This window comes from Protopterus annectens, chromosome 9.part0, assembly GCF_019279795.1.
Source record: "Protopterus annectens isolate FY-2018-M chromosome 9.part0, PAN1.0, whole genome shotgun sequence".
NCBI lineage: Eukaryota > Metazoa > Chordata > Ceratodontiformes > Protopteridae > Protopterus > Protopterus annectens.
This window is the reverse complement of record NC_056743.1, coordinates 500,031,364-500,056,613: the sequence shown is the minus strand read 5'-3', so window position 1 is coordinate 500,056,613 and position 25,250 is coordinate 500,031,364. Positions and strand designations below refer to the sequence as shown.

At 38.1% G+C, this 25,250-nt stretch overlaps 1 protein-coding gene across 1 annotated transcript in view; it reads left to right on the top strand.

The window, feature by feature from the left end:
• Positions 1-25,250, top strand: part of ADGRA2 (adhesion G protein-coupled receptor A2) — a 1,412,458-nt gene that overhangs the window by 537,213 nt on the left and 849,995 nt on the right. The window contains exon 2 of the mRNA XM_044083057.1: positions 21,230-21,301. Coding sequence (XP_043938992.1) covers positions 21,230-21,301 — 72 coding nt within the window. The remainder of the gene's footprint in view (positions 1-21,229; positions 21,302-25,250) is intronic.

Here is a 25,250-nt window from a genome sequence, read left to right as displayed (position 1 = left end):
TATCTTGCAGCAAAGCTGAAGCTTGAAATGCTTTTTACTGAACAGCTGCAGGATTCTTCTCAGTCAGTTTTGTCTTCACCTTTTCTAGATGATTTTCTTTCAGGCTCTCTACGTTTTTTTCTTTGCTAGTGTCCAGGCAATTTACGTATTAGCTAGTAAGTGAATTACGAGCTAGTGGTGATCTTTAAGTGGTGTAAGGCTGGTCTACCTTAGATAAACAGTGAGGCAGGCATTGTATTGCCTATCAGTGATCAGTCTTTCGCTTGGGTACAGTGACCTCAGAGTTAGAGTAATAAAATAAGGTGGAAGGAAAGGAATCTTGCCCCAGAAAAAAATGCTTTCTTATGTTGTTACATTTGTTCATAAATATGCATTGTACAAAGGTATGTGATTAAGCTAGTGTGATAAAGGTTTCTTTGAGTTAATATAAACAGTGGATCCTGTCTTAGATGGTAAAGTAGTACCACAAACCAGTTTTTATTTCCATCACTCTTGTTGTATGTCTCAAAACAAACTATATTTTGGCAGAGAACAAACTACAGCTTAAAATGATAATCCATTTGCAAAACCGTGTTGCAGGATTGTAATTGTTTTGTTTTATTCTCAGTGGAGATGTACTTTGATGATCTGAGGTAAGGCTGTTTTGTGTATGTGATTTACATTGTTTGGGTTTAAGGTCTGTTGTGTAGTTTCTATGCCCTTCAACATGGCAAACAAGCTCACACATTACTAGGTCTGCATTTAGAGGTACAAGCCTCATTAATTTCCTCTTTGGAGGCAAGTTGAGTCATCCAAATAACCTAAGAAGGTCTCTTTTATTCTAACAATCACATGTCTATGTCATGGTAAAGAAACCATTAAAAAAATGAAGATGAATACATCAGCATGTCCAGAGACAGGAGGAAGCCTTGAGACAATCTAAAGTAAGAGGTAGTCTCAGCAATATACTACAGAGGCTGTGGAATGATAAGCCTCAGGGAGGCCACTAGGAGGAGCAGTCTTGTCCTGTCTGCAGGGCATATCACTGAACTATGACAGGAGCTCATCTCAGGGCAGAGATGGCTGTAATACCTGTAAATGCCTCTCTCACTAAAGGACTTTAAATATTACCAGCATTACCACCAAGGATACCAAGTAATAGGAAAAAGCAGTATCTCAGGAGGCTTTTCAAGAGTGTGACCAGTGGAAGACAGCCTATTAAATGCACCTTGACAAAATTCTCTTATGCTGTCATAACAGAGGCATGCCCTTCTAAGGATAAATCATCATCAGACACTAAGAAAGTTACTGAGGACTGTTTCAGAGTGCAGATGAACAATGATGGCAGCAAAGTCTGGAAGAGAGAAACATCTTATGTTCAGATGTAGTTATGGAAAAAATAGAAATAGGACAAGAAGTGAACAGAGAGGTAAAGTACATGTCCCAAGTCATGACACAGAACTCCTGAAACAGTCACACAGGGTAGGCAGTTTCATGTTGTCGACCAGATGGCAAGAAATTGTCTGGCTATAAAATTACCAGAATGGGTCAGAAGTCAAGGGAACTGGAGAGTTGCTTAAGATAAGCAGTGTAAGTAATAACATTTACAAAGGTGCTGCCTCTCTGTGGAATATGTAAGAACTGGGTCCTCTGCATATGAAGGTTTTCAGAACCCCCCCCCCCCCCACACACACATATTAGACATCTGCCTGTAGTGATATAGACCTGTATTTCTGTGATGGGCTGTATATGTCTTGTACTGGAACCAGAGTCTTAGGTGTTTCAGTAGCAAGCATCTAAGCTTGTGATAGTGAAAGGGAAGGCACATAAAATAATCAGCTATATCACCTCTTTCCTCATAATATCTGAGCAGTTCTGATACAAACATTAATGTGGGTATATGATTAGCAAAGCATTGATTATAACATAAAAGGAAGGAGGAGTTACGAAAGGAAATGATGAGTAAGGAACACCATTATACTCCATCTAGATGAATACCATTATACACTGTCTGACTGCCTGAATGAGAGACTTATATGGAAGAATAATGCCTCATTGTTGTACCACTAAAAGGAGCCTAATACAAACTAAAGCATACCTAGGCTAAACAGAAGGATAGTAAAGCTAAGTAAAAACAACTGAGTAAGCAGGATATGGTGGCGAAAAAATGTAAGGTTGCTAAACTAATACTTTTAAATTTATTGAAGAGACTCACTAAATCCAGACAGTAAAATCATCCACAATAATGGATCTTATCAGAATCCTTTTACAGAGGAAAGGGTCCTGAAAGAACTCAATGAAACTAAAGCTGCGCAACTCAGTGGGGTTTTGTAGGAGTCACAGTATAATTTCTAGATGACTGTGAGAAGCAGCTAGTGCAATTAATTGACCTTTTCACTAAGTCGTGGAAGAAGGTAATGTGCAAAGGACTTTATGATCATAGACATGATTCCAATCCACTTATCAGGAGTATATAAATCCATTAGTTTAAGCTCAGGTGTGAGGACCAGCATGTACTCTCTGTTTAGAAAAAAAATGTTAGGGATGAGGCTCAACACCCAAGACGGCAGAGATATGTAGAAGGAAGACTATGCCAGGCAAGTTTAATAGAGCTGTTTGGGTGAGCAAACTATTAGATCAGAAAGAATCTGTAAATATAGCCTACTGAGACTAAAGCAAGGCATTTGGGATGTTCCATACAATTAACTTTTAAACAAATTAGAAAGATTTAGTGTGGGTCATAGTATGGTAATGTGAATGAAACATTTGTTAGGCCATAAAACAAAGTGGACATATTAAATGGAGTCCTCTCATATAAAAGGATAACAACAGATAATGTACTGTTGGGGTCATTACTAAGCCACAAGTCTTTTTCAATGCCTTTTTTTTTAAGAGACAACACAGTGAAGTATTGCAAATGTGCTGTAGAGACAAGTGTTTGCTCTTTTCTCACAGTTGTGTGACCATGGCATTTGTATATTTAGGTAAGGGGATGTGGGCAGTGAAGTGTTTTCACCACATGGTTACTTTGGAGGAGTTTCCATCTTGCTAAAACGCAATATTTGTGATGAGAAATTCCAAGGATTATCCAACTGTTATCAGGTTTGAGACATAAGTAAATAAATGAATAAACAATTAATTAATTAAATATTACATTCTTTTTTTTACTCTCTGGGTTACAGTCTATGTTGTGGATAATTTGTTCACTATCTAGAAAAATCTCATTGAAATTAAATTGTCATAATCCCTCCATCCACATATCAGAAGATGCTGTATTTAGTGGGAGTGTCTGTTATTAACTAAACCCTTGTCATCAAAACCACTGCTGCATGGATGAAAGCATAAAAAAATGACATGTTCAGTTACTGGCTGTAGTCTCAAGTTTTTGAATGTAAATCCATAGTAAGATTTTATGATATTAAATCATGTGAGCCATAAATGCTGTTAATGTTCAATTTCATTCATGTGCTAATTCTAAACTTTCAGATAATCAACAGACCCAACCGTAATTTTAATGTTCTGTATGTTGTGTCTTGCAAGATCTCATAGTAATATTTTCTTTTCATACAGTATCTGTCATGGAAGTAAACAATTGACTTTCGAAATGTACACAGTTATGGACCAGCTGGCTTAGACGAGTTCACTCTTAATATTTTTTTAAAACTCACGATACATTTAGCATTAAGCCATTTCAGTACATAGTCAGCTTATCACTTTCACCTGGCACTTTTCTTGACATGAGAAAGGCATTCACAGTCCTACTGCCAAAAAAGGGAAAACCTCTGACATTCCTTTTATAAGCCCATCTGTCTTTATCCCCACTCTCAAACATTCTTTCAGTAGAATAAGAAAATCATGTAATCTCATCATAAATTGAAGTAGAACTAATATTTTCAAATCAAAACAGCACTATTGGGAAAAGATACAGTACCGTAACTGCAAAATTTTACTTCAATAACCATGCACTGTCAAATACTGATCAAGATAAATTTACAGAAAATATTGACCTTACTAAGATATTTTTTGACTGTCCAACACTCCTTTCTCTTAAAAGAGCTAAGAATATATGATTTTATCCTCAGGTCTCACATGACTGCACAGTTATAAGAATTTAAATTGCACTTCCAACATATCAGTATATCTGTTCCACAATCTGGTGTTTGATCCTTTGCTTTTTACTGTGCCTATTATCTCCTTAAGATAGGATTTCCACACATCTGCTTTATTTTATGCTGATGTCATAGTTATTTCTGCACCCGACTGTTCCCCATCATACATTAGTTCCACACTTTAAATCTCCCTTAAGGCTCTTCACTCTTGTTATCCTTTCTTAGTACTGATACTGATTGTTCACAAGACTTAAAATCATATCTGGTACAACCAAATATATGCGGTAGGTTCTATAGAACTGGTAAAATAACTCACCACTTGGTCCTGTCCTAATCACCTCAACAATTTATGTACTAAGGCTCCCTACTTGGTCAATGGCTTACCTTTAAATATCAATGTGATTATGTATGTCTGTGTTAAAATCAAGATTATCCTTCCTAAGTGCCTCAGCAATTTCACATTTTTAGCACAAGAGGCAGAACTTACTCTACAAGGAGTGCTTATGGCAATTCTTGGTTATGGCTCATTGTTGAATACTGGGTATATTTAACCAACATTATTAAACTTCATTTTCAAAACAAGCTCTGCATATTTATGGATGATTCACGTTGTAGTGAGCATCATTGCATTAAACTTTCAAAAGATATCTTACAAGTTACGTAGAGGGCTAGTCAACCTTCTTCTTCTTAAAGGAAAACTCCACCCTAGAACTAAAAAAATCCGTTGGGGTCATTACTAAGCCTCACTCTGTCTTTGTTTCCTAACCTATTGTAACACCTCTAAATCACTCTAAGTGCTTTATTTGTATTTTTTGCCTGTTTTCCAAAACATGACTACCACTGGGGCTTGATGTATCAATGTGATCTTGTTCTCCTTCACCCCTTTCTCTTTCCCATAATGCTTTTAATAACTCATGCCAGACATAAGGAAGTAACTGTGAATTCCCTTGCCATTGGCATATAATGGGATTTGTGTGAGTCACTCGTATCTTCTTTCCCTTCTGTAAAATAATTGCTTCTTTTCTGTCTCTAATCACTCTCATTTATGTTTGGCTCAGACCTTGTTTTACACTATACTTAGAAGTTATCCAGCTACAGCCAGAAAAGTAGCTAAATTACAGGCCTTTGTTCAGGGTTTTCTTTTGTAGTTCAAGAGGAACTGACATTCCCCTCTCCCCACACTACTGAAGAGGTGTTAAAACTGTCACTGCACTGAGAGGCCCTTGCAGGATCAAGGCTAAAACTGACAATAAAGCACTTAAAGTGATTTTGAGGTGTTAAAATAGGCTAGGAAGCAAAGACAGAGTGAAAAAACTGATCTTTTTAGTTTTAGGGTAGAGTTTTCCTTTAATTAAAATACAAAATTATTTACCTTAAAAACTTCCCTTCAGGCTGCTTTCTTACCACTAAAATATTATTTTGTTGGCTAAAATCCTGTGGCTCAAATTCCTTCTCCCTTATGCATCCTGCTGAGTTCTTAGAATGTTTGTAAAAGCATTCTCCTAGTGGGGACCTAAGGGATGGTATTCTCTTCCATATCATATTACAGCCTTAAAATCCTTTTTATCAGCTCAAGACTAAACTTATGGCAAGCCAGCACGTAAAAATCTACTGCCAATCATTAGGGGACCGGAGTTCCGCTGTGGCGACCCCTAACCGGGAAAAGCCGAAAGACACAACAACAACAACTAAACTTACAATTCACATTTTCTCAACCGTTGCTTGCACCTGTGTTGCTAATAACCCTACCCTTATGTCAGTATAAGTAAAATGCTGCTCTGTGCTAGTGTACTCCATGGTCAGTTCAAAGTATTATGATCACTTATTTTTTTGATGAAATTAGTTATATTATACTGTTAAACATTTTTCAGTACTGTGCTGTAAATAATTATTCTTTTTCTTTTGTGCAACTAGCTAATAGAATGAACCTTTGGGTCTAGTGTGCTTACCTTAAAATTAACTAATTACATGCTTATTCCTGTTCATAGGAAGTAATTTTTGCATCAGCAGCTGATAATCAAATCTCTGTATTTTTATACATTCCCCCTACGTCTATCTTTTGTCATACTATCTGTGGATTACAAACTATTTTGCTTGTTTCTTTGAATTTCAGTTCACCAATTATAGTGACAGTATGAATATCATCTGCAGTGTTTATATGCTTCCCTTCAAGTTTCATTTCCACCAGTAATGGCTTTACTTTTTCATATTTATACCTTACATACTGTATAACTTTTTTTTGCTCTCCTTTGCTCATTGTCTTTGCATCCTTCCTCAGCTTAAATAGCTTTAATCAGTAAATACTAAACTTCCCTGCAACTCTTTCAACACTGAAAATATATGTTCTATCACTAATACTGAATCCTATTATGTGCATTGTTTTACCACATGCATAATATTTTTCTTTACATTTATAATCAGTTTTCATGTGAATAAATTATTTTTCTGCTCATATGAACTCTTGCTATGTGCCTAATGTTACCACTTTTCTTTACTGAATAAGTTTTCATATACTGTTCATGTACCACTGGTAATAAGCAGTAGCTTTGATATATTTCTTATTGATGGATACACACTCTTTACATTTCTGTTTTGATGTACTCTTACATGCCACTAGAGTTATATCTCCAAATCTTATATTTTAAATTAATTTCTGAAAACAACCTATTTTTTACTTTTTGTGTCAAAATGTACCTGTAATATCTTGCTAAAACAGTTTTCCTTGGCTGACCTTCTTAATGAACCCACATCACATATTTATTTATTTATTGTAGTGCACAACAAGACTTAGGATTAACATGATTTGAACAAGCTTCACATTTACTTGCAAGCCAAGCTTTTTTTGCTGTCTCAATATTTAAGAGACTTCATAGTAGGCTGTTATTCATAGCTCAAACTCCAGTGGTAAGAATGGATCTTTTACCTACCTTTAGTCTCAGTTTCAGTGTTAACAGGTTATGACTAGGCCCCAAATTATATCAGTTCACTCAAACAGCAACTATATAAACTGGGTAGATGCTGTACACATGTACTAAGTAAAAAAGTGGCAATAATTTAAACAAAAGAAAAGTCTTAAGTTACTGAATAACAGTTATATTGCTTGCGCAGTCTGATATTCAATAAACAGATTTTTTTTTTGATTATAGCATTCTCATTTTTTACTGTAACTCTTACATTTTGCCCATAGGTTCATAGGTAGGTACTAGGCTATCGGCCCTAGGGCCCATACAAGTCTAACCAAAAAATGTACCCTGGCTTTCGCCACCCAAGAAAATTATTTTCCTGTGCCTCTGTCGAGCAGAGCCACAGAAGTGATCCCCGGGGTGAATTTCCCATTTCCCATCCAATCATCAAGATTTTTCTTGAAGAGTGCTAATGAGGAGCTCTGTTTGACATAGATAGGTAGTCTGTTCCAGAGTATGGGAAGTCTCTGGGACAGGAATCTATCCCTCCAGCATGTTCTGTTTATTGTGGTGACAAGGTTAAGGTCCCTAGAGTGTGTAGCTCAGAGGGATTGGGATTTCTTTAAGTGGAGCATGTCCAAAAGCTCTGGGTTTGACGTAGCTTTGTATGTTAGGCAGAGATCGCCCCTGAGTAGGCGATATGCGATGGAGTAGAGCTGTAGTTTTCTGAGACGGTCTGCATAGGGCATCTGTTTGAGGCCAGTAATCCTCTTTGTGAGGTATTTCTGTGGTCTTTCCTGTTGTTGTAGATGTCTTGTGAGGTACATACCAAAAGGGGTGTTGTACTCTATAATGGGTCTAATGAGTGATGAGTAGAGGGGAACAGTGACCTCTTTTTTTCTGGATGAGATGAGCCACGTAGAAGGATTTCCTGACCACTGTGGCAATGTGATTATCAAAGGAGAGACTACTGTCCACCTGTGTCCCAAGGTCTCTTTATCACATTTTCAGCATTAAGTAGACTACCAGCTATCTGGTAGTTTATGGGTACAGAGTTTTTACCAAAGGGGATGACAACACACTTTTTGGCACTGAGCTTCAGGCCATGGCTTTGACACCAGGTATCTGTCTCAGTGAGGCCCTTTTGTAGTTTGTCCACATCGTTAGGAGTTTCGATTATGGCTCCTAGTTTGCAGTCATCTGCAAACTTTGTTAGCCAAAGACATTCTGTGTTGGCCTGCACTTCAGAGAAGTAGATACCAAACAGGAGAGGACCCAGGACTGAAACCTGTGGTACTCTACTTGTCACTGGTCTGATGTTGGATTTGGAATCCGCTACTTTCACAGTGTGGGTTCTGTCCATGAGCCAGTTGGCAACCCATCTTGTGACATAGGGATTTATACCTAGTTTAGTGAGCTTATCTATAATTCCAGAGTGGGGGATGGTGTCGAAAGCCTTGGCGAGATCTAGATAAGCTGTGTGAACCATTTTGCCCTCATCTATGGCTTTGGTGACTGCTTCAAAGAAGTCAATCAGGTTTAGGAGACATGATCTGCCTTTTACAAATCCAAACTGAGTAGGGTCCAGAGTTTGGAGATTACCAATGTCTTTGTTTATGAGTTCCACAATGATACGTTCCATGGCCTTGCAGACCAGGCTCGTCAGGCTAATGGGGAGGTAGTTCCCGGGGTCCGTCGTGGCTCCCCCTTTGTGGAGTGGGATAACTGTCGTGGTGCGCTATTCAGTGGGTACAAAGCTTGAGGTGAGGCTATGATTGAACATGGTACTTAGGTAGGGTGCCAGTTCATTCTGTAGTTCATGTAGAACGCAGCCTGGGATATTGTCAGGTCCCATGGATGCTGTGTTCTTGGCTTTGGAGAGTGTGTTTTTTACCTGTGCAGCCGTGATTATAGGAACTTTGCATTCTTCCGGTATAGAGATGGGCCCTCTTAGGGGGTGAGAGGGGGGTAAAGTTAGCACTGAACCTATCTGCTAGGATGTTGGCAATATCAGTTGGTTCTGTATATTTAATGCCATTATGCTGTAACTCAGAGCAGATCTGAGTATTCCCATTTAGATTCTTGACATAGCTATAGAATGCTTTGTGGTTGTCTTTAGAGTCAGTGGCAATTTTGTTTTCATAACTAGCTTTGGAGGATTTTATGAGGGATCTCAGCTTCTTACTGAGGTTGACCAGGGAGTTCCTCCAGTCATGGGATTTTACTCTTTTTTGCAACAGTTTATTTCTGGCAGAGGACCACCAGATTGGCTTCCTTTATTTGGAGGGTAACATCTTGGTTCAGTTTGATCAGTCATCTGGGCACTCAAGAAAATGTCTGGGAAATGGAGTCAGCAGCACATGTTGGTACATGTATCTTGTGGGAGGGGAGTCTGCAGATTCCAATCCCAGCAGTAGCTGGGCAAAGGTCTGGAAGTTCAAACCTGCATTGGGAATTGGAGAAAATGTGACTGCTATGGAGTCATTCAGCTTAGCTGGGCTCATAGGTATTCAAAACCATGTAAATATAGTGGGATGCTTCTTTTAGTGTCAGATCAAGGAAATGAAGAATAAGCAGTGGACAATATTTCTTTCCCTGATGGTTTGCAGGGAACATGGAAATCAAAATTCTGTTTAAAATTGAAATTGCAGTTCCCACTTTCTATTAATTCCCATCCCACTTTCTTCAAAATTATTGCAAGTTCTTGTAAGTTTGAAATTACACAGAATTCTCACAGATAATGAGATGTAACATACTCCACCCAGTCAGTAGCATGAACAGGATCAAATAAGAATGCACAAGCTTCAAAAACAGGAGAAATGCTGCATCGTAAGCTATACAGCTCAGTGTACATGTCTAAGAAACATGCACCATCTAGTGACATCCTCCAGTATTGCAAAAAAATAATATCACATGTAAACCACACAATGAAATCTGTTCTCAAATAAGTATGTATTTCAGGCTCAGACATGAGTAATTTCAAATTTCAGATGTGAAACCTCTTATTTAATGCATTTTTTGTATGACATTGTGGAATACAAACTACAAACAAAGACTCTAGAACAATATGACTTTTTAAGCAACAGAAATCATAAAATAATACCTGAAAGAATGTGTGTCCCAGTCTTGCTTCAGACATGGGGATTGTCATTGTTCTTTGACATAATATTCAACTACTGCAGCTCAAAGAATGCCCTAAGTACAGTGTGGATATTGTGTCATTAATCATGGGGATTTATGACCGAATAGTAAAGTGAATGAAAGTACTGAATATGAAATGTAATAACCACATGTCATACAGAATAACATGACAATGTCTACTCCTATACAAGTTTTAGCAGATGAAAATGAACACAAATTGTAGTGCAGAGAAGTAAAATTATACAGGGATGGGTAACAGCTCTCATAATCCCAAGTGTTTACTCTTTAAAAGGTATAGTGCTGTTTTGTACAATGCTAACACGCTGATTTTAAGAGAAGCTATACATCAGGAGGCTTAATCTGTTAACATTAACTGCATTGTTACAGGCTAAGTTGTCAGAATTATCAAGGCAGAGATGCTGTTCAGTCATCTTTTTCTCTAGCCAGTCATACCTGATATGTTTTAATTCATTAACGTTTCTTATTCATTCACTTTCCATATGTCATAATTAGCTAATTAGGGTCTATATTATATGAACGAAAGTTCATATAATTGAACGCTGTAAACAGTGAAAATGGGACTTTGAACCCTTTATTGTGGGGGAAGCTGCACCTCCCACAGCCCCCGGTAATTATATATACCAACTACAAGATCGCACTACAATGAGGAAAGGGCAAATTTCCTGATCTTCACTGTATCGTCATCTCACAAAAAACACCTTGATGAACAGCATTTTCGCGTATACAGCCATTCCATATTTTGGACTTTCATTATTCTAATAGGAACCCAGATAGTTAGATAAGTAATAATGTAACAGATGTTTCATCATTTTTCTGTACAGTATACACTGTCCAGATTCTGGGTGGTGCAGCCGTTAGTATTGTCAACTCACTGCAAAAGGTCCTCTGATTCGATCCTCGGCTGGGGTGCCTTCTGTGTGGAGTCTGCATGTCCTCCCTGTGGTCGCATGGGTTTCCTCCAGGTGTTCCGGTTTCCTTCCAAATCCTAAAGATATGCTGTAGGTGGATTAGACACTCTAAATTGGCCCTAGGCACGTGTGTGTGCCTTCCGTGGAAGGTTGGGCGCCGGGCTGGCAACTCAACACGGTAAAACTCTACTGCCAATCATGAGTGGACAGGTGATCCACTGTGGTGACCCCTAACCAGGAAAAGATGAAAGAAGAAGATGCACTGTTCAGATTCTGGTTTTGTTCTTCTGTAATGTTCAGTCAAAGCTGTATTCCAACCATCCCTTCCCCAGTTGTCTTTGAATGAAACATTATAACAATACTGTTATCATAGTGGCACACTGTTTAAAGCTGCTGCCTTTCAGCTCCAAGTTCTGCAACTCATTATGGGCTTTCACTTGATGTTTGGGTGGAATCTGTATCCTCTGTCATGTCCTCAGGAGTTTTTTCTCAATGTGGTCTATTTTCTTTCACCTTCCCAAAACATGTTGCTTATGTTGAAAAACAGTATGTACCCTTCTGTTTGTGATGCTGTGTATCATTATTTTACTAGCCAAAGTCATCTGCACACATACAGTTGATATTCTGTCTCCTAGGGACAGCATGTAATGACTCATATGCTTGATTGGCTAAAACATATGTCAGTCATCATACAGACAACCATGGGTAATTTATGTCAGTCCCCCAGAATCAAATGTGTTGTTTTACTGATCACATGACAGTCCTCAACTAGTAAAATTTTAGCAGAGAGTGCTAGGAGAAGTGGTGGAGAAATGTGCTTTTCTATCCTCTAATATAGTTTCTTTGTTGTGACACTAATGTCATGAGTGCTGTTTTGTACCAGGCAACATTTCTGAACTATGCAGCAAAAGGCCTGGTGTTTGTGATTTACTAGTTTACTATTTATTTATTTATATATGTACATGGTATTTACTGAGCTAACCCTACTGGGCAGAGACCATTTTCAGATGGTTCCTAGGAAAGAGGAAAGTAAAATAAACAAAATGAGTTATAGGTGTGCAGCAAGTAGAGGGTGAGTAAGTGGCTACAAATATATTTAAACCAGTTTTTCATAGTTGAATCTCATTCTGCCCTTGTTTAGAAACATCTTTATTTGGCTGAATGGATTGAATCATATCTTTTGGGCAAAAAAATGTTCTGCCAGAAAAGGATCACAGTTAAGCTGGCCATCCACAACTTTAATTCAATTAAACTTTCAAGAGCCATGTAAAAAAAAAAAATGTCAGTTCATTTTGATTTTATCGTAAAGCATGATGCTGATGTAGGTGATGACACGTTGCGCTTAGCATGAATTTCCATTTTATCTGCAGTCAGTAATCTGGATTCAGCAGGATGCAGAGACTGATGTATATGGAGCTGCCTTCCTCACCCCACTTCCTGACAAGCCCTCTACTTTCAGACAATGTGAAATGTGTGCCGACAGTGGGATACTCTTATGAAGAATGCTGATGTAATAGATTTTGCTAATGAAATGGTTCTTATTCAGTTCACAATAGAACCAACAAAGACATTATTCCTGATAAACTCTTGATAATAATTAAGTGTTTTTTGCTGTAGACTGATGTTCTCTATAATAGTTTCAGCTCATTCCTTTAATTCTTTTTCTTTAAACTAGTGTGCTTGCAAAGAAAGCAAAAGAAAAGAGATTTTAATACACTGAGGCAAAAAGATTTACAATTTATGGAGATACAGAGAGTTTATTTAGTGATGAAGTACTACTTCTCTGAACCTGAGGTACCAGAGGTGCCCTGAAAAGGCAAATGTGGCCTTAAATCATAGCAGTTTGAATGGTACAGTCTCTCTGCATGGAGCTTGTAATGCAGGATTTTAAACCACAATATGCAGCAGGAGCAGAAAAGTTTAGGTACCAGCATGCTTTTTATTGGGTCAAACTATGTTGCTCCATTTACTGATTTCAAACCCAAACATTGCATTTTGTCACTAGATGCAAAGGGATTGACAATCCCATCTAAATGTATATAGAAGCATTTCTAAAACGGCAATAAGATACTTCCAGAAGACTTACTAAAATGGCATCATTTCTATATTAGAAATAAAAGACTGTTACTGGAAAAATTACATTTGCGCTAAACACAAGCATTCTACCAGCAAAAGGGATATGCTTGTTAAGCCATTTATGTGTTTAGATGGTCAATGCACAACCTTTGAATAAATTATGTGATTTTTTTTTTGTTGTTGCATTTTGGATGGCCTGTTAATTGTGCTGAAATACAGAGTTCAGTTGTAGTGCACCACTGTAACTTTCAAATAGACAGTCTATCTAGGTCATTTTCCTCAAAGTCTACTTTAGTAGAATTGTTCCATCAAAAAGTTGCAATGCTTTATAACTGAACATTTACTCATTGTAACTGTACATACAAATTAATTATAGAACCTTAACTGAATAAATTAATTCTAGAACTTTCAGATCTCTTACTATATTCAACCAGTTAGTGACACTTTTCTTTATCACTTACTGAGTGTGGTAAACTAGTTACTAAAGTTTTTTTTTTTTTTTTCAGTTGCTGGAGTATTCCAAACATGAGTATTGCATTTTTCCTGTTATTTAATTATTTTAGATTAAGAAGTCTGTGTTGGAAAGGCCAGCTACTGAGGACTGAGTGATCTATTTGCAAGCCTGAAATGAGGAAGGTAGTATATTCAAAAGCAAACTTCACACTCTCAGGACTGAGGTGGAAAGTTTCAAAGCCCCCGGGCTAATGGAAAATGATACCCAAACTGCAGAATTCTTTAGAAATGCACTCTATGAGCACCTACAGGAATGCATGGATCGTGCCATCCCAAATAAAACCAAGACTCACTCCTCCAAAAACAGGAGACCACTCTGGTGGACCCTGGCCATAAATAAGCTATACAAAAGAAGGAGGAAACTATTACATGATAAGGCAAAATCCCAAAAAGGGAAGGCATCCGTGATCAGTACTAGCAAGAAACTTCGATCCCTCATAAAATCATCAAAGGCTATCTTTGAAAGAAAAATCGCCAAAGACTCTAAAGATAATCACAAGGCGTTCTTTAGCTACGTCAAGAATCTGGGTGGCAACTCTCAGATCTGCTCCGAGCTGATGCAAAATGGCACAAAATACACTGAACCCACTGACATTGCCAACATCCTGGCAGGCAGGTTCAGTGCAAACTTTACCCCCCCCTTCCCCCCCAAAAGGGCCAGTGTCTATCCCAGAAGAATGCAGTCCCCCAGACATCAAAGACACATAGGTGAAAGCAGCCCTCTCCAAAGTAAAAAACACAGCATCAATGGGACTGGATGGTATCCCGGGCTGCGTATTACACGAGCTCCAAAATGAACTAAACCCTCACATAAATTCACTGTTCCAACTCAGCCTTACCACAAGTTATGTACCCAAAGAATGGCGTACAGCAACAGTGATCCCGCTCCACAAAGGAGGCACCACAACGGATCCCGGGAACTATCGCCCTATAAGCCTGACTAGCCTGGTCTGCAAGGCTATGGAGCGCATCATCATGGATCTCATAAACAAAGACACTGGGAACCTCCAAACACTGGACCCTACCCAATTCAGCTTTGTTAAAGGCAAATCTTGCCTCTTAAACCTAGTTGACTTCTTTGAAATAGTTACCAAAGCCATAGATGAGGGAAAGGTAATCCACACAGCCTACCTGGACCTCGCAAAGGCCTTTGACTCACTCTGGCATCATAAATAAGCTTACCAGTTTAAATATTAGCCCATATGTCACAAGATGGGTTGCAAACTGGCTCAGGGATAGAACTCACATGGTCAGAGTCACAAGTGCCATGTCTGACTCTAAACCGGTTACAAGTGGTGTCCCACAGGACTCAGTCCTGGGACCCCTCTTGTTCAGTATATACTTCTCTGAGGTACAGGCAAACATGGGAGGACTGTGGCTTACCAAGTTCACAGATGATTGCTAACTGGGAGCCATAATTCACTCGCCGGCTGACACAAGCATCCTCCAGAAGGGCCTTATGGAGACGGATATCTGGTGTCAGAACCATGGCCTCAAGCTAAATGCCAAAAAGTACATAGTCATCCCCTTTGGGAAACACAAAGTGCCCACAAACTATCACATAGGAGGTAATCCACTAAGTACAGAAGAAGTAATTAGGGATCTGGGGACCCAAGTACATAGTAACCTCTCCTTTGGCAATCACATTGCCTAAGTGGTTAGAAAAACCTTCTATATAGCTCACCTAATCACAAAAGGGTTCACATCTAGATCAAGAGAGGTCATTGTGCCCCTCTACTCATCGCTCATCAGGCCCATAATCGAGTACAATGCCCCATTTGGGATGTACCTTACCCGAAACCTGCAACAGCTGGAGAGACCTCAAAAATACCTCACCAAGAGGATCGTGGGCCTCAAACAGATGCCCTATGCAGCTTGACTAAAGAAACTCCAGCTCTACTCAGTTGCTTACTGCCTACTCAGAGGCGATCTCTGCCTGACGTGCAAGACCATGTCTAACCCGGAATTGTTGGACATGCTCCACCTCAAGAAAACCAAAACCATTACAGCTACACACTCCAGGGATTTAAACCTTAGCACAACAATAAATAGGACATGCTGGAGGGATAGATTCATAATCCCAAAGGCTTCCCTTGCTCTGAAATAGAATCCCAGTCCATGTTAGGTAGAGCCCCTCGCTGACCCTCTTCAAGAGAAATCTTGATGAGTGGATGGGAAATCATAAATTTACTCCTGGGATCACTTCTATGGCCCTGCTGAACAGATGCTCAAGAATCTAGTCTAAAAGGGAGGTGAAAGCGAACACATTTTGGCTAGGCTTATAAATGCCCTAGGGCAGATAGCCTAGTACCTACCTATGAACCTATATGTTGAAGTCTGTCTTCAGTGAGAGTTTAAATTCCAAGCTTTGTGCTGTGGATTGACCAGAATCTATGCAGATATGTGGGAATAAGAATGTCTGAAATTAAAGGGTGAGTTGGTCATAGACTATTTTTTTAATATTTTCCGTAAAGATGGGTGAACGGGCATAAGTCTGAAGACATTAGGTGAGGTGGGGTTTGAGGATTTTGGTATAGACCTAACTTTGACTTTTACAGATTGGTGGCCATGATGCCTTAAATGAGGCAGGTACTGTAGAGGTTTGAAGTGTCACAAGGCTGTGGTCTTTGCATAGTGAGATGAACCATGAATGGAGGCCATCACTTTCTGAGGCACATCTGAATGGATATTGTTATGTCTTTCGAATGCCACTCAGTTGTGGGGAGGACATGCAGACTCCACACAGAAGGTGCTCCAGCCGAGAATTGAACGGGAGAACCTCTTGCTGTGAGGAGACAATGCTACCGCTGCATCACCGCAGCTTATTTCTGGCAGTGTGAAGTAGTGTGTTTTTATTTTCATTTTTTCACTGTTTACTTTACTGGTGATGGAAAAGGCAGAATAGATACAAATAACTTGTGACAAAAAAAAAAATCGATCCATTCCCCATTCATGTAAGCATATCATATACTTTTTAAATAGGATTAAAAGTGTAGGGTTTTTGAAGACAGGTATATTCCCTCATTCAGTAAATCGGAATAAAATCAGATAAACAAATCTGTTATTCCAGTTGTCAGAGACTGCCAGATCTACAGGCATTTGCTGTGACAAAAAAAGTGGAAGGTTCTGAAACAAGTGACCTGAGCTGGTCCCAAAGTTCCATAATTCACAGTAATTACAGGCTAACTGATAACTAACCAGCTCCTTCTGCATAACTTCAGATGTTTGTTGCATGAGAGTAGCTACTTTGTGGTAAAGGACAGCCATTGCGCTGCAACTGTAACACACTGCTGTAGCTTTTGTTTAGCCTAAAAGAGAAGAAAATGTGCAAGCCAATACATTTACAGTTTGAATGTCTGCCTAAGCAGTGAGACACTTTTGTTTACAGAGTAGGAAACTGTGGACCGCACAGAATTGTGCAACACCATGCTGCAGGCTAGGGTTGGTGATAACTCTGCAAACTACAATTATAGGTCCTGAAACCACTAGCATAAGTGCTTGGGACAAGAAATAATTAAGTAAAATATGCAAGGGAGTGGTAAAATTTTGGGAACCTTGTCCAGCTATATATACAGGGAACCAATATTATCTTGTCATTGCACTGAATGTATATCCATTTTTTCTGTATGTTCAGCAATATTTCTTGTAAGTGTAAGGTCATGACATGCCCACTGTGGGCTGATAAGAACCAAACCCTTTTTGTCCAGCTGAACGTCTCTTCTAGGTTCACATTGGTTTTGGTAATGCCTCTCTCCACATACTCTTTGAATTTTACAATTCTGCATTCTTAAATCTTGTGTGAATTGTTATACTCACAATCTCTTGGGACAGAATGTTCCTGTTGGATAAAATCTGTTCTATGAAAAGAAGGTTCCTGCTGTTTCTACTGAATGTCCATCTTTCCAAATCAGTGCACTTCATTTAAATTTTAAGATTTTTTTAAGTTTTATAATGTACAGACATTATATATATATATATATATATATATATATATATATATATATATATATATATATATATATACCTCTCAACCTCTCAACACAAGAAATCTGGACAAATCCAAATACAGAGGGGGACGAAAGTCCAAAAATAGGGACAGATTTAAAATATTGCTTTTATAAACTTCTAAACTTGCTTGAATGAACCATTTTGCATTATTATATATTTTCTGAAGGATATAAAGTCTGAAACTGAAGTGCATGTCATTATTTACTGTTATTTAGTGACTTCAATCCTCTATGATTTGCCAGAAAACCAAAAATTTTGTGAGGAGCAGACCAAAAATAACAGGCAAAAATCTGGACATTCTGTGACTGGACAGTTGAGAGGTATTTTATATATATATATATATATATATATATATATATATATATATATATATATATATATATATATATATATATATACACACACACACACACACACACACACACACACATATATCTATACCTATATGTATATATTGTTCGTGTGTGTGTGTGTATTAATTGAGTTGCATGCTGCTTACAGTGTAGATGTACATGGGACATTTCAGTGTTTTAGACCTGTTTCCAAGCCAAAGCAGGAATGTCTTCAAAGCTAGAAAACATCAGTGTCTCCTAACGTGACAGGTCTGTCAGGCTCCTAGACTAATTAAACAATTCATAATACAAGTGAAATTGTTTCACTGTTTTCCTATATCTGTACTATCTTGTAATCAGTGAAAGTTTCATATTAGAACCTGGCTTCATTTAATTTGAACTCATACTTTAGAATTAGAACAGCTCAGCAATTACTTTATTTTCTGTCTTGCAAAGTTCCTGCTGTGATCTGAATTGACTCTGACCAAATTTATTATTTTTTGCCATTTTTCGTGTTTTGAGCAAGTCTTATAGTTTAGAAAATAAGGGTAGCTGCCACTGAAACTTAGTGTCTATTGGCATTTTGCACTGGCTTTATCAATATTTATATCACTAGCCAAACAGTACTCACTACACAGTTCTGATCCCTATCTGCCTACTAGTGCTTTGCACTGAGCTTTGATGTTAAGTATAAACTTTTGTTTAAATCAAAGAAGCTGAACTAATATTTCAAACTGACTGAATACTGCATATGACTGCAGACGTCATGCCACCCTCTTATTATATTTTCTTAAGTTTTTGCTTTATTAAGTAATCGCTATACCATTATGAATAAAAATATTGAAATAACTATGACTCCCCATGATAATTCTAACAGCATGAACCTTCATGTGATGCTTCCCGACATGTACTTCAGCAATGAAACAGGCTCAGCAGTAAATATAGTATGGCACATCAACTTGCATCACAACTTGCATCACATCTGGCTTTGGCCCCACTGCGGCTGCGATTTCAGAAACCAGAACATTGCTGAGTTTGTTTTCCTTTAACTTCCCAAAATCAAAGACTTTTATGGAAGTATTTAGTTTATAATGCATTTACAATTTCCAGTTAAGAGCAAGGTTTCATCACCTACTCAGGCAATCCCTTTCATTTTCTCAGCTGATGCTGGTATTCAGAAGGCCAAAGTGACTAGAAAGGTTTCTGAATGTATTTAACTACTTGCGGAAGGTGAAGCAAAAGAAAAGACCCAATAGGTGTTGGATGTCCTAACTCCGGAACCTGGTATGCCAGCCATCCAATACACCTCCCTCCCATGTGCCATTACGTCTGCTTAAGTTCAAGTTATCATGGTTTGGACAACATAGTAATATCACTGCACCTGCTTGTAAACAAGGAAGTCTTTGGGCTTAGAATGGTTTCACTGCTCCAGGGACCAAATGGACACATGAGGGACTAAAGGGACTAAACATATTATCTGACTGAGCTACACTGAAAAACAAGTTCAAATGCACCACTTAATCTTACAGATAAATAATGTGAACTTCAAATTATCTCCTCTTCTGGACAAATTGTGTCTGGAGTGCCTTCTGTGTGGAGTCTGTATGTCCTCCCCACGGTCGAGTGGCCTCCGAAAGACATGCGTGAATGGGCATGCCTTCACTGAAGGTTGGGCGCCGGGCTGGCAACTTGGCACCATAAAAATCTACTGCCAATCATTAGCGGACCTGAGTTTCGCTGTGGCAACCCCTAACCGGGAAAAGCCAAAAACACAAACAACGTGAATTGATTCCATTGTACCAGAATTATCCCAATGGAGTAGGATAAGTATATAAACTTTTTTTTTTCTTTGTTTAACAAGGCCAGCTTTGTCAAAAATGCATGCATTTGGATAAATGTAGCTGTTCTACTGTGATGCCATGGTTAGAGTTCTACACTCAGTGACCTTGGTGTGAGAACTTGTAGTTAACAAGAAAATTTACAGTTAACAAGGCTTTAAACTTGTGCTCCCAGAAGGCTATATCTTAATGATTGAAAGTAACCTCCTTTTGTGTATATATACACAAACTCCAGGGCCTTGTGCAGTGCACACTAAATAAAAAAAATCAACTAGAAGACCCTCAGTAAAATAAGTTTAAGTATCCACTCCTGTTTCATTTCTACTTTTCTTTGCTTCACTCTTGTTTTGTCTATCCTTTCTTCTCCCCCATGTTCTCTGTGTGTGTCTCTTCCTCTAAGACAAAGACAAACATGGGAGTCTCTACAGCTTGACACATCTAAGTGCACTTGCATGTATGTGTGTGTGTATGTGTGTTTTATATGTATGTGTGTGTGCATGTATATAAATTCACTTATGCAGCTATTTTTGTCTTAGAATTTAGGCTGTGAAAAATAAATTCCCAGTAATATTTACACAGGTGAAGTTTACTTTAATTTGTTTATTTGTTTCATATGACCTGTTTGATTCTGTTCTTTCCCATGGCAATGTTTCAGATGAGGTATGACATCTAACTTATTAATGGTACATTTCAGCACATAACTGAATATGCGTTAACTGATACAGTGGAATATATGACCTGGATCAAAATGTTCATTAAAAATTATTTGTTTTCATCCAAAACATATGGTCTTGAAATTTCATCTATTCTAGCACATATTAATATCAAAACCTGCATGCTATGAATTATCAGTTTATATTGCTAGACTTTATTATTGTCATATGTGGAGCGTTTCTCCCCGGGCCTCCGCTGAAAATGGGTCCATATCCCATTTGGACTTTTCTGATAAATAAATATAAAAATAAATAAATAAAATATTAGTGCATTATTTTGCAGAAACTGCATACAATCGATGATAACATTGTTCTGTCATAAGCCATTTTAGTCTGTTTTTTAGTCTAACTAGAAAGAAAGCCATATCATACGTCTTTATAACTGTATTAAATCCAGTGTTTGAAATAGCTCTTTCTTCCAGCAAGAGGTTTGCTGTTAGTTGTGCTTGGCATTTTTTCTTTCCAGACTAGCCTAGTTTTCATGAAGTAGCCATTTTATGATGCATTGTTCCGTATTTTTTTCTGTTAACAAGGGAAGGCAGAGCGTTCCCTTACATCTGCCTCTCTGCTTCCTAATGAAGTTCATGGTTAACAGACCACACAAATAGAACTGGTACTTCATTCAAAAGCGGGTGCTTGTTTTACTCTGAGTGAATAAGCAAGGTTTTTTTCTTTCCTATTTTCACAGGGTTCTGAGCAACAACATGATAACGGAGTTGAAGAATGCCTCCTTCTATGGACTACAGGACCTCGAAAGGATGTAAGTGCCAATCATTCTATTGTGTTAACACGTAGCACTGGCCTTTAATGAGGGACTAGTCAATTAATGAAGAATAACCCTCCTGAAAGAAGTGCAAAAATTAAGGGGGCTGTGACTACTCCCCTAGAGAAAAATCTGGCAAACATCAGTGGACTCCCTAATCTGGCTGCCACTGCCGTCTCAAGAAGCAGTTCTTGTGTAAAATTGTTAGTTATGTTAACATCGTTGAGAAAGAGTCAAACTGTAAGGTCAAATGTGTGGCTTTAGTGCATCAGTATTAATTAGTTGTGTTTTAGTTGCAGCAGCAGGGCTTTTGCCGAGTACCAGAGTTTGAACCATGCTATAATGCATAGTGCTCTGATACAAGTAGCAAATTTTGAAAATGTTTTATTTGTTAAATTTAGGCATGAACAGGAAACCGAGTTGTCATGAAAGAACAAGAAACTTACAGGTTTCTTTGTGACACGTAACTCACTACTTTGGTAAAATTATGACCTTTCCCACAGCTTTCAGTTTCAATACCCCTACTATATAGATAAGAGAACAGCATAAATGGAGGTTGGGATGTATGACTAATACTTCATCATATAGATGGTGAATTGGATAATTATTTCCAAAATGTGTTTTAGCTTTTATAACTAAGAAAGAGACATCAAACTTATACAATAATATGCAAGAAACATCTAGAACAACTGACTCTGCTCAGGTGGTGATCTGAAAAAAAAATACAAACATCATTTGCTTGTTAGGTATAAGAAAGTACACACACCCACACTCACAAACACACATGCACGCACATGCAGACACACATACAAACACACACACATGAAGACACACAGTCACACACACACAGAAAACATACAGTTTCATCTGATGGGCATACATCTTGCAAGTATCCCATATGCAGCAGAAAGACACAACTTATTTGTGTCACAAAAGCAGCAGTTATGGTGCCATACTCTATACAGCAAACTGTGTAGGCCCCAGTTGTCTTGTAGTAATCCAGTTTTCCATTAACATGCGCTAGCATGTTCTAAGTGTTATACTGACATAAACTATGTAACACGTGTGAAGAATGCCTTACGTTTGAGACACAAACAGCTGCTGGACACTGCTGTTATCACAGGACAGTAGTGTATCTGCTTTTATGTCTGCAGGTATTATGTGGCCTGGCAACAAGAATCCTGTTCCATTTAATTGTAGAGCTCCAACACATTCTGCACTACTAAACACCTCATAACGAGTGCTGGGTGCATGGTGGGGGTCATCCATCTATGTTTTTTGGAGTGCCACAACTAAGTAGTACACACCAGTAACTTGAGTAGTATCATAACAAATATGAGGGGTCACTCCTTGTAGTATCTGGTGAAGGAGTGAATCATTAATGTTCCACATCCATCACACATTGATTGCCACACACCACAAGACATATATTATCTGATGTATACAATTTGCAGTACACGTTAACAGTGTCGTTTACAGTATACTTTAATTACTGGTGTTTCTCTCTCTCTCTCTCTCTCTATATATATATATATATATATATATATATATATATATATATATATATATATATATATATATATATATATATGTATGGATATACTTCATTTGCCCTAACTTCCGATTGACCGACACCCATTTGCCCGACCCCATTTGACCGAAAATTCATTTAACTGACAAGTATTATTGGCAAGTAAATGGGATATGCCCCCTTTCCCACTGTAGTGCGACCCTGGAGTTAGAATATATAGTTGGGGGGGGGGGACACAGCCTACTTTTGTTTCACTAAGCAATATTAAAGCAAAACTAAACAATATAATATGAAATTAGGTGGGGGGCTTTGCCCTTCACCCCCTAACTATATATTCTAACTCCAGGGTCGCACTACAGTGGGGAAAGGGCATATCCCATTTACTTGCCAATAATACTTGTCAGTCAAATAAAGTGTCGGTCAAATGAAATTTCGGTCATTTGGTGTCGGCCAATCGGAAGTTAGGGCAAATGAAGTAGATCCATATATATATATATATATATATATATATATATATATATATATATAGTAGGATATGAAGATGAGCAGGGTCAGTGACCATTCAGATAAAATGCATTCTGGCATTTGTGTTTACACACTCTGGCAGCCTTTTGGCTTCAGGAACATTAGATGATAACAGCTGTAGAACTACACATCTGACAGTGATACTGTACTTCTCATGTTAGTGGGGAGTGGGTACTGTACACATCTGTAACTTGACTTTCTATTAACATTATTACTCAAAGACACTAACAAGTAGAATGATTGTTATTTAAGAAAAAGAATTATGGCATTATAGGGTTCATTTGTGAATTACAAATACGTAAACTATATTGAAAGGCCAAAACTAAATACTAATATCACTTCCCATCCGTCACACCTCAAACCATCAGTCATACATTGCATCTGCTGACTACAACCCCCCATTGCATTTACAGACTGTGACCCCACCTTCCTTTCTGCACTTGCCCTCTTTGCTGCCCACACAGCCCATTACATCCTTCAGTACTTTTCTCCAGCATGCCTTGTAACAAAGGCAGTAACTTACAACAGCTGTGGTTCTGTAACACTGTTACACCATCAGGCAATGATGCTCAGTAATTGCACAAGACTCAGGACTGCAAACTTGTAATACAGATTTAATTTCACACAAAATGTAAGTATACAGAAAATACAGATACCATCAAAGCTAATTGTTTAAGAGTGAGTTAAGAGCTGTCAGTGTTGTGGGTAATAAGCATTGTTAATGGTACAAACTCATTTAAACCTATACACACACACACATACTACTAAAGTGCTGTCAACACAAAAAACAAATGCAGTGCTAATTTGCTTTCTATACTTGATGTGTATATACATTTTTTTTAATTTATTTTTTTAACTGCTTTGGCTAATTCATCCTCCCAGATCAGTTTCAGCCATGACACAGGCCAGAAAGCACAGTACAATAAATAAATTGTACCAGTGGATAATGTGTAGCTGAGTATATAAATTAAATTATATATTATGGGTATGCTTACAGATTTATAGTAAATGGTGTACAAACAGCACTTGAAACTGTGCATTAAAAAAGGTATTTTTTGATTATGTTAAATGTCAGAGTCTGGGCACACATGGAAGCACAATTCAAGGCCTCCTGTTATACACATCAGTAAATTCACTTAACCTTTCAGTGTAATATAGGTTGGACTCACAGTATTAACACAATTTGTTCTAACAGTGGTCCCAGTAATACGTACTGTTCACATGTAGGAGGCATAGTGATCATTAAAGTGCAGCATGGATCCAGTTGTGTGAGAGACAGATTAAATCATTCTGTTACAGTGCATAAGTGTGACATATTACTGTCTGTGTTGCAGTTGTGGAAAAAAGCAGTTTATTGCGATGAGTGGAGTGCGTAGGATAAAGACAGAATGTGTGTACTTATCTTACAGACATGCTAAAGGGGATGTGAGCAGCACAGTGCATTAAGTCTACAGAAACAATGTGATTGCTGTGGTTACAAGGATCATGAAGCAGAGGTAGCCTGTCAATGCTGTCATTATTAGGATTTTTGCAGTTTTTGCTGGACATGCACTGTCTTAGACTGACTCTTGCTGATTTATTCAGTGCTGCCTTCCTGTGTTTAATGTGTTCTGTTCACTTGGACCTTGAATTTACAAAAATACTCAAACACTGATGTACTGATGGGAATCCCTAACTACATGCAGGCATATTCCTGTAAAACTGAGGAGTAGTAAGAGCTGTTGACTTCATGTTTACATGAACAAAAATCAAACCATACTTTCTGATGAGCATGGCATGTCTGTCATATTACAGTCATGTAGATGTTTGATTACTATTTGACTTCTTTCAGTTAGTTAGTAAACAAGGGGATATGGAACTGCAATGTCCTAGGCATACTTTGTGTTTAGC